Source organism: Fibroporia radiculosa (assembly GCF_000313525.1).
Source record: "Fibroporia radiculosa TFFH 294 genomic supercontigs, scaffold13273, whole genome shotgun sequence".
Classification (NCBI taxonomy): Eukaryota; Fungi; Basidiomycota; class Agaricomycetes; order Polyporales; family Fibroporiaceae; genus Fibroporia; species Fibroporia radiculosa.
Genome location: NW_012133483.1, coordinates 25,841 through 36,152, shown reverse-complemented (window position 1 = coordinate 36,152; position 10,312 = coordinate 25,841). Strand labels below are relative to the sequence as shown.

Here is a 10,312-nt window from a genome sequence, read left to right as displayed (position 1 = left end):
ATTTGCCGTCAGAAGGGTTGACTACGCTGTATGGTCTGGTCAGAGAGGATGCATGGAAATGAAAGGGGAATACAGACTCAATCGTAGTCCCGTTAGAACCGTCAATGAACTCGCCGTCAATGTAAAGACCGGTCGAGAACTCAACGGAACCATTGAAGACGGGAGTCTTGAAGGTGTGGGAGAAGACAGACGGCATGATTTAGCTGGTAAAGTGGCAAGTGGATTTGAGAGAGGGGAGGACAGCGATGTCGACATTTATATGTTTGGCCTGCGGAGGTCTGTTCCAGCCGGGGCAATAAAACTCGTTTCACTTAGAGCACTTCTCTGGAAATCACAAAACGTTATCAACATGATGTTGAGCCGAGATCAACATTGACAATGAAAGTTAGCCGTAAGCGGTTGGAAGCGAGTATGCATCGGCAAGAAACAGGCGATTTCGGTGGGGTACGGGCATGAAAGCTGAGAGGGTTGTTACTGGATGACTTTCCTGAGGAAATCTGGAGCTGAAGTTTCCAGATTTTCAGTTTTCAAGGCTGTTGAAACCATGATAGAATCTCACACTTACCGTAGATAGTAATCCCGGACGTGACTGACCAGTGCTGAGCAAACCTCGCTCTCGGGGGGAGATTGATCTGGGTGGATCATTGCCTGGTTTCATTCCAAATACGACAGTGGTTTAGAGGGGGCTCCCCGACCCCCGTTCCAACTTCCAAATTTGAACGCAAGCGTAACTTGTGCGCCACATTTGCACCCGTTTTGGCTAGCCCAGCTGCCGGAACTTGCCTTTATCTAAGATATTGTAGCTTTCCTGGTCTCTGCTTTTGAGGGCCGCAACTTTGGAAACTTAGTCCCAGATTTCCTACGGAAACTCACCCACTTCGGAGCATGCTGCCAGAGACTGTCTACGGCCTTCAACAGAGTATATTCGGGCCAGTGACTGAATCCAAGTAGCATAAGATCGCGGCAATTTGAACGCTCCGAAGCTAGATATCTTGTAAGACTCAGTACTTGGTATGACCCGAAAACATTACTGCACATATTCTGCTCATTGTTAGATGTACAAAGAGGCCATAGTCATAGAAACACTGTGGCTAAAAGTCCGAGGCATTAAGGCAATATATCCAAAATCACGCCCTCCAGAAGCCTCCGTTTCAAGGAGTGATGGCGTACCAAGGAGTGATGGTTGACTGTAATGGTGATCAGTAAGTACCTCACCCCCTCAGGACCTCAACTTTCGAAACCAAATCGGAAGTTGAGGTCCATCATGTCCATGCCTATCAGTTGATGATCGATTTTCCCTTCGGCGCGTGTTTCGCTTGCATATTATTATCCCCGTAATGTACCGGTCTCGGTTCACCGCATCGGGGTTCAGCTTGCTCCGCATATAAAATGCACCTTGACGGCATGTTGGATTTTTTCAGCTCTCAGCCTTCACTTTTTCGAGCTCACATTTTTTAAGTACAGGTACTGGCTGGTAAGTGTCATTATTAGTTTGTAACTCATTTCTCGCTGACTCGTCTCAGCCTTGCTTTATATCGTATCCATTTCACGACATTCTTTCTGACCCCTTTCGAAACGAACACCTCCGTCTCTTTGACGATGCGCTCCTTCGCAGTCCCCACCCTCATTGTGGCCGCGTGCATCGGTCCAGCCTTCGCGCGCCCTGTTGCGACGTAAGTCTTGTTCTACTCATCCCAAAGTGGCTGAGCTGATGTGACTTTTCAGTGCTTCTCGATTGCTCGCTCGACAGCTTGCGGTTCCCGAGCCAGAACCAGGAACATATATGCCCGAGCTTATGAGCATGCCAGAGTCCCGCGTCGAGTGGGTGCCACCGGAATATCCTGTAAATGAGGGTCCCTGGAGGCCGACGGATATGGCATTCGAGGAGCCTGACTGGGAGCCGGCCGAACCGTTTTCGGAACATCACTTGGTTGCGCGTAGCAAAATAGGGAAAAAGATAGGTGGATTTTTCAAGAAGTTAGTCCACCTTGTGCTACGCGAGGAACCAGCCGAGCCTGTGGTCTCCCCTTTCCCGCCTTCCTCTTCACCTTCTTTCGAGGGTGCTCCTCATGTAGCTTTAGAGCCCGGGTTGGCACCGGAGTCCATGGCGTATTCCCCTAGCCGGTACGGCTGGGAGCAGCCGGAGATGATGGATGTCCCCGCTCAAGAGGTTCAATGGAAGATGGAGCCGACGCGGATGCCTATCGAAGAGCCCATGATCCCCATAATGCGGCCTGTCCGTCGAGACCACCAACTCCTCGCCCGGGAATTCGTCGATGCGCTGTTTGCTCGTGAGGAGGATCTTGACTAGGCGGTGACGCATATGCTACGTATCATGATGTCAGATTGATGTCTGTTTGTATCTAATGCAAACGGTGGCTCGCAATTGAACTGAGGGCTCAATATGTTCTTCGCGTGCTGGTGTGAATTTAAACGAGTATTCTATGGTAGCAGTCGAGTATGTTTGATCTTGAGTATCGCGATGCACCCTTCAGCTGACTCTCGTGAAGAATGCCTTGAGATAGCTGGAATAAACGATAGGCGTCCAGTGACAGTCATGGCTGCAACCATGAGCTACCTTTCCCCCTCTTAGAAGAGCGCATAACCAGCCGTGAGGACCAGAAATTCGCAGAAGTTCCCAGATGAGTCTCACCTGCATGCCTCCTTGTACTTGGGGGGGAAAGCGATCTATTGCCATCGTACCAAGGCTTTGACAACCGATCGACATTGAAAAGTATTTTTATCACGCTACTGCCACTATGGCCAGCTCGAGAATATGTGATCTATCAATGATCATCTGAGCCAAGTTGTTTGGGGGATTCAGATCCGAAACATGTCTTCGAATTCGTCGAAGAGCGACCCACCTGCAAGAGCGAAATGCGGAGCTCCGTGTCTTCATAATCAACATTCGACCGTGTCATGAGATCTCGGCGCATGTTCTATGACATAGTTCTTCCATTCGGCACTGATATATCTATCTACTACAGACATAGATGCAATTACTACCTTCTTCCGAAGCCATCCTTTATCCATCTCTTGCACAAAGCTCTTGTTAATACATCATGTCGGGGGACTCGAAGAGAACGATGCCATATGGTGTGTGCGCATTCATTCTTTATATAGCATCTCGCTCATCTTGATCCCATCCAGTTCGGCTAGGAAAGTCTGGCCTGAAGGTATCTAAGATCATCTTAGGTTGCATGCAGTATGGCAGCACCGGATGGAACAAGTGGGTGATCGAGGATCAGGAGGAGGTGAACAGACAGATTAAATTCGCGTGAGTCTCGACGTTGCGCTGGACACGACCCTTCTCATCCGCACGTCATATAAGATACGACAACGGTATACAATCGTTCGACACTGCCAATGCAAGTAGTGCATTTCTTTTGAACTTGTACAATGATCAAATACGGATTCTGCAATAGGTCTACTCTAACGGTCTATCGGAGGTGATGTTGGGGAAAGCGATCAAGACTTTGAACCTCCCTCGGGAAGAAATTGTTGTTATGACGAAAGTACGCGCTATTGGCCTTCTCAATTTCCCCTTGAATTTATGGTGGTTACTTGAAGCTATTTGGTGCCGTTGCGCCGAGATATGACATGAGTATCATGGCCCAGGGTTTGAAGCCAGAGGACCTCGGAATCATCAATCAGAAGGGGCTGAACCGCAAGGTGCGTTCATTAGCTTCATCCTTCGTCATGGAATGGCTGAAGTACTCGCAATCAGTACATCTTCGATTCCGTGAAGAAGAGTCTGGAGCGCTTGCAGCTGGACTATGTCGATCTCCTTCAATGTTAGGAAAGCACATTCTACGCTGAGCGAGAAGCTAATCAAGGCGCGATCTAGGTCACAGATTTGACTACGATACGCCTATAGAGGAGACCGTAAGTCATACATATTTCAAGGCGGAACTTGTCCTAATTGATTTCGGATCCAAGATGCAAGCTCTTCACGATGTTGTAAAGGCTGGTTATGTTCGCTACATTGGCATGAGTTCCTGCTACGCGTACCAGTGTAAGTTGCTTGTGCTCTTTCAGTAATTGCTTTCTCACTTGTCTCCGTCGTAGTCCATGCCATGCAAAGTGAGCTAGCGTGCTATTACTGCTTTACCTCAAATTCACCATTTCCATTCGTTCTACATAGACTACGCGATCAATCACAACTTGACCCCATTCGTTTCTATGCAAAACCACCACAGTCTCGTTTATCGGGAGGAGGAGCGCGAGATGTTCCCGACGCTCAAGGTGAGCACGTGGTTTTTTGAGCACGTCAACAACCTTTGATGAATACCAGCTCTTCGGCGTTGGGGCTATCCCCTGGTCTCCTTTGGCGCGAGGTGTTCTTGCCCGCCCACTTGGTGAACAAACCAAGCGAGGAGAGACAGATAGGTGAATTAGAACGGTGTCCAAGGGTTTATGAAGTGGACTAACGCTCGCGTTGTAGTTTTGTCAATCATTACAAAGACTCCGCTGGAACTCCGGAGATCGTGAAGCGGTGCGTGCTGCACTCTATGTCCTAGCTAGTAGCTGACCTGAGTTCGCAGCGTTGAAGAGATTGCAAAAAAGAAAGGTGCTAGCATGGCTCAGATCGCTATTGCCTGGAGTCTCTCGAAAGAGGGTGCGTACATGCATACTGCCTAGCCCGGGGTTGACGCTGATTACCGGGGTCCATCGGCGGTTGCGCAGGCGTTACTGCTCCCATAGTTGGCACCACGAGCATGAAGAATCTAGAAGATATTCTGGGTGCGCATGTAGTCTCATACACGATGTACCCGATACTCACGACATCTCGATATTTCGCAGGCGCTGTGCATGTTCAACTGACACAGGACGAGATCAAATATCTCGAAGAGCCGTACCGTCCGCTTGCCATTGACGGTCATGCTTGAAGAACTGGTGTATGAAAGAACTATCATGAACCTGTATGAGTAGGAATTTTTGAAAATCTGACACAGCCTTTGATTCCGATGCTGCATTTGCTATCGTTCTAATTGGCATTTTGACTCAAGTAAGGTGCCGTTAAGGCGTAGGCTCCTACCCATCCATTTACGAGAGGTAGTGCACATGTGCAATATGACAACATTCACGGTTTCGACAACAAACACTACTTGTGCTACAACTTACATGTTACGAGGCTACTTTCGCTCCAAAAACCATTGTCTGAGGTCAGCTGTAGATCGCTAATAAGATATAGTTAGAATCCATATTAAGTGCTCCATCTGTCAAGAACAAACCTCGACCCAGGCCGCGTTTGATTGTATGTTGTCTAAATTCTGTTTAAGCTGTAGGCTGATCTTTGAGACGTCCTTGTCCTGCGTGTGAAACTAGTTTATGAACGGGATGGTGTATGGACTGAATTATTTACCCGAAAAAAAGCATCAATGTCATTGTAGTCTTGTCTTGACGAGAGTGACCCAAACGCAGACTGTGCAAAGATTACGCGTGAACATCAATTCATGAACTAAGTTTAGCCGATTGATTACCTCGATAAGGAACCTAAACATATAACTGCTGGCGAACTTATTGTGGACCTAATACAGAGCACGATGAGCCCGAGGTCATCACAATAGGGATCAGCAGACATTGCTGAAGTTCTCCATGAAAGCGGTCGCCAAGAGTTTTCTAGTTTTGAAGTTCTTTTCCAGTCCAGCGAAGCAGTATGTTATATCCTGGTCGCGTGCTTTGTGAAATGCATAGTTGACTGTCTCTCTAGCCAGGGCTAAGTCCTGTGTTGCACACATCGCACGCATGGCAGCCATTCCAGAGGACGGGCTTTTCGGCTTCAAGGAAATCTGCTTGACAGCTTCCCATTCGGTATGAGAACCGTACTCAACAGCCTTGCAACGCCAAAATCATCTCATCAGTACAACGACTCGTCATGGGAAGCTTTCACAATTCACCGTCGCAAATACCACAGCTTCCAAGTCCCCCCGTATATGCGAATCGTCGCCAGATTGCATGTAGCGGGCGAACCAATTGATACTTGTTTGAATTACTCTGTAGGCAACTAGTAACGTTTTATATGAGCCGTAATAAACCCGTGCGTACTCTTGATCTCCTGCAGCTGCAGCATGACTGATGGCCAACGTTCGCAGTTGATGTATGTCCAACAATTCAGTCTCCATATAGTCGTATCCAAGATATTGCACAATTGGGGAGAAAATTTCCTGTTGACAAAAGTCATATTCCCCTTGCCGTACACCGGTCATACGATGCACGTACACGGCGTAATTCATTCAAAGAATCGACAATAAGCGGATATTCCCACCAAACGGAGATGAGCTGGTAAAGGCAGGAAGATATGCCCTCCAAGACGAGATCTACATTGCCTAGTATCAGACTTTGATCGATGTGGAGGAGAATGGCTCACAATCCGTTTCATTCCGGAAGACATATATTGATGACAATGCGCTACTAACATCTATGAGCCCAGCACGGGAAAGGGCGACTGCGTCATATATGATACCCATACGATCTTCTGTGGAGAACGGGGATGAGGGTTTCACTGCTTCCAAAGCCATTTGAACCAATCTGTCTGGAGAGTAAAGAACGCGATCTGAATGAAGGGAAGAGTTTAGTTATTCCACCGAAGCAGAGCGCAAGAACATGGCATACAGAAGCCAAGTGTTCCTGCGTTGAGCTTGAAGGGCTTGGTTATATCGAGAGCGATGATCTTCTCGCGTTCATCTAACACTATTTCCTCGTCAACTGAGACTGTTCCATCGGCCGATACAGTCAGAAGGAATAGAGGAATCGTCCTGAGCAGATCACCATCAACGGCGGCGTCAGACTTCGCAGTTATGGAATGCTTCACCATATGGTATCATTTTCGTCAGGCTCGGCCAGACCGGACGCCAGGAATCGGTCCTGGCGAACATGAATGCCGTTGTGTGTTTCAGTCACGGTAACAACTGGGAAGCCCATCTGACAGTGTCGATAGATAACGAGTATATATGTGAAAGTTCGTAGCTGAGTACCAACACACCTCTTTAACCCAATTGTTCATCATCTTATTGATGTCCAAGCCTGTCGGATGCCAACATCAAGATGACAGTCGTTGAAAATTTGCGGATAAATACCTGTGGCCGTACTGATACCCTCCCACAAGTCCTCCGTGACACTGTTGCCATACAAATGGCTCTTGAGGTACATCGAGACGCCGCGGAGGAAATGCTCTTCTCCAACATAGTGCGATAACATGCGCAAAACTTCAACCCATTTGTTGTTCAACAGATCTTCCGCTCCGATCAAGATAATACTTACCTGATGCTGCCTTCTCGTACGATAAAGCATCAAAAATCTGTGATGATAGCAAGTTAACTGAACTCAAATATGGGGAGCATGATAAACCCGACCTGACCGATCATATTGGCATCGGGATAGGGGACCTCGATTGCGTGGGATGATAATCTGGCATCAAGCAAGAGGGCACTCTGGAGGAAGGTCGATATGAACGTGGAATGCAGCTTCCATTCAGGAAATACTCTGAATACCCCATGAAGGTGAGTAGGTACGAGGTTTACGTTTACTGGGAATAAATGCGTACTTATCTATTCGGACGCTCTGAATGAACTGCATGCTTCAATGAATGTGCGGCACTACATACCTAATATCATCACTTCGCCCATCTTTGTGATATCAGCAAGGTTAACAAATAGCCTGAAGGGTGAAGGGGTAGATTTACGAGTGTGGCAAATCCTGCGCGTCCATCAAGACTGTGAGATACTGACATACGTCCCCTAGAACCGTTTACAGATCTCCTTACCTTCGTTCAGGTAGAGGTTGTCCCACCATTTCATTGTGGTGATATTTCCGAACCTTTGAGAGCCGATCTCCCTCCGGACAGCTTGGAAAGTAAAAAACGAATAACGAACCACATGTGAGCCACCTCATGGCACTGTGTCCTTGCTACGAAATTACGTGCCGCAATATCCGAATTCGCTGGATTAAGCAAAGCAGCGATCGTGCGCGCTGTAATTAAACCCTGATCACGAATGACATCATCTTTTCCGCGTCTCGAGGCCCTTTTCCATGCACGTACCCAATTTTCCATTGCATCTGTATGACATACCCTTTAGCATAAGCATATGGATCTGACAGGTACGGAACGCTTGCCTGCATCCATGTCATTTGCCTATGAAGATCAGCGACACAAAACGTTAGATGAAAATTACACTGACGACTAGTGTATCCAACTTCGGCAAAGGATATTCGATGTCAAACACCTTTTCATATAGCGGGATGACTTTCACTGTAAGATCCAGCACAAATTGAGCTTGGTGGACAATGTCTCGCGTAGCTGAAGGAGAACATGCAGTATCGCTAGCAATGCGCAATGGTTAAGCGCACAAAACGTACCATAGACGCGCACTGAACGTGTTCTTCCGCTGAGGGGACTCGTATAAGAGCTTTCCAAGTAAGAAAACTCGCCATTTGCATAGGCGACAAAGTATGTAGACATCTGCGATGTATTGATTGTTGTGACACCAGATGGAAAGTATAAACGTACAAGGGGGCTGGTCTCAAATCGTGTTACCTTCCATTTATCAGCGTTCGCAGTACCATCAGTTAATAGTTTCTCTGAAATCCAGGCAGTATCAAAGCCAGCGCTGGTCGAAATGGCAGCTCCATGCGACAACACGATCTCTGAAGCAACGGACATGTTGCTCAGGTTTACAGTGTCTGCCCGAGATACAAGGCTGATGGTAAAGGAAGCCTTGAGCAGAGGTTCATCCCAGCACGGGAATGCCTTCCGAGCGGCAACAGGCTAACCAATATGTTAGATGTATCACAAGGCATCGGCAGGAAAGCTGCGCATGCCTCAAAGTGAGTCAGGCTATAGACTGTAGATAGATCTTCAGAAGCACTAATTGAGCGGTAGTACCCACACAGGGAATCGGTGAGTGCCCCGGTGAAAGTCAAAGTTAGCTGTGCTTTCGAGCCGGCGGGCAACGGTATGGAGAATAAAAAAACAGCGCGCTCATGAGTCGTGTCAATTGTTTGTGATGTCGGCGATTGTGCGGTGAGGAGGGCGTCGCACTGCAGAGTTGCACTGCCGATTTCATGGTCGCTAGAATTCAAAATAATTGCCGAGGTGTCCTCTATGACATTCAGCCTGGATGAAATTTGTATCAGCAGTTAGCAGTCTGTTCAGAAAAGAAAAGAAAAGAAAAGAAACTCACCATATTCGCACAATGCCATCAAATCTGAGCAACTTCAGATCAGTCTTGACTGTCAGATCGTAATGCGTCGGCCTGACGTTCGTCGGTAAACGATAGTCCTCTTCATATACATCCATGGTTTTAACAGCAGCTCAAGTGGTTCGGAATGATAAGACGTGAATCGATAATTGAGTCTTCTTGATGCCGCGTGGTAAAAAGAAAAACGCCGGCGCAGCGGCGACAATCAGTCCACAATTATGACACCATGCAGTATGACTAGAAACAAAAAGAAAATATTGGTGGTATTATGTGGCCAATCTTACATCATCGGAATTTCAACAATGCAGAGCGATCCCGATAAGTGGTGCATTTTAATGCCACATACATCTGAAGGAACCTTACAGCCTAGGCACCCACCCACTAGTATTCTTTACTCACCTATACAGCCTGACTAGCCATTGACTGAAATGATACCGGAGACTTAATGTTTCTGAGCACTTGGGATTTAAGCTGACAGCCATCTTTCACGATGCAGAATTCCGTACGAACTGTGAGACAAGAATCAAAGTTGTGAACACACTTGCGCTGACAGTCTGAAGCCTTAACCCTAGGTTAGTTCCAGTTGACATCCCATGCACGAGTCTGAGCGAGTCCGAACCTTTGAGACTCACATTTGGGGAGGGTAATGTAGTATTTCATGACGGATCCCGAGTGGTATTGCTGTAATATAGTGCGAAAAGCTGGGTTTGCGGCGCCGAAAAACGCCCTAATTATATTCGGAGATAAACACGGGTTTGTGAATTCCTACTATGACGGTAAGAGTTGTTCCATCTGTTAACGCCGGTTTCTAAGTTATAACTAATTGTAGTGAAAACTCATATGTGATGTTTGGGAAACTCTGGTAACCGTGGCGTTCCATCTTTGATGAGCTCCTCCGGCTCTCCTGCCCAGACGCGCCAAGGGCGATACAATCCTCTTCTTAAATCATTGAGTTCTCGTCGCTTGAAGCTTGAAGTCTGAAGCTAACGTCTCGCTTGGTGTATGCGTGCGGAAATTTCGCCCTGATTTGACTTGACGGCGAGTTGCTCGGGTTCGGTATCACTCGCTTAGCCTCGGTTGAATCCATTGCCCTTGCAGTACGTTAACTAGAC

The 10,312-nt window shown here is 47.4% G+C and overlaps 3 protein-coding genes across 3 annotated transcripts; 2 read left to right on the top strand and 1 right to left on the bottom strand.

The window, feature by feature from the left end:
* Positions 1-1,599: 1,599 nt before the first annotated feature.
* Positions 1,600-2,311, top strand: FIBRA_07550 (uncharacterized protein; the record flags this gene model as incomplete). Its single annotated transcript, XM_012329229.1, has 2 exons — positions 1,600-1,673; positions 1,726-2,311. 2 exons carry the CDS (start codon positions 1,600-1,602, stop codon positions 2,309-2,311), a joined length of 660 nt encoding a protein of 219 aa, XP_012184619.1.
* A 751-nt stretch (positions 2,312-3,062) lies between these two features.
* FIBRA_07549 (uncharacterized protein) lies at positions 3,063-4,889 on the top strand (the record flags this gene model as incomplete). Its single annotated transcript, XM_012329228.1, has 14 exons — positions 3,063-3,096; positions 3,151-3,254; positions 3,426-3,515; positions 3,571-3,672; positions 3,728-3,794; positions 3,848-3,885; positions 3,940-4,015; positions 4,069-4,083; positions 4,145-4,245; positions 4,295-4,389; positions 4,445-4,495; positions 4,545-4,618; positions 4,687-4,743; positions 4,804-4,889. The coding sequence occupies 14 exons, from the start codon at positions 3,063-3,065 to the stop codon at positions 4,887-4,889; spliced, it is 990 nt and encodes a 329-aa protein (XP_012184618.1).
* Positions 4,890-5,135: 246 nt separating this feature from the next.
* FIBRA_07548 (uncharacterized protein) lies at positions 5,136-9,298 on the bottom strand (the record flags this gene model as incomplete). The annotated part of the gene is made up of 21 exons (XM_012329227.1): positions 5,136-5,180; positions 5,235-5,312; positions 5,366-5,425; positions 5,484-5,531; positions 5,583-5,837; positions 5,901-5,997; positions 6,049-6,167; positions 6,223-6,320; positions 6,371-6,556; positions 6,616-6,758; positions 6,815-6,924; positions 6,986-7,026; positions 7,080-7,208; positions 7,264-7,300; positions 7,356-7,485; positions 8,072-8,115; positions 8,181-8,299; positions 8,359-8,461; positions 8,510-8,767; positions 8,845-9,115; positions 9,183-9,298. The coding sequence occupies 21 exons, from the start codon at positions 9,296-9,298 to the stop codon at positions 5,136-5,138; spliced, it is 2,487 nt and encodes an 828-aa protein (XP_012184617.1).
* Between the last annotated feature and the right edge of the window lie 1,014 nt (positions 9,299-10,312).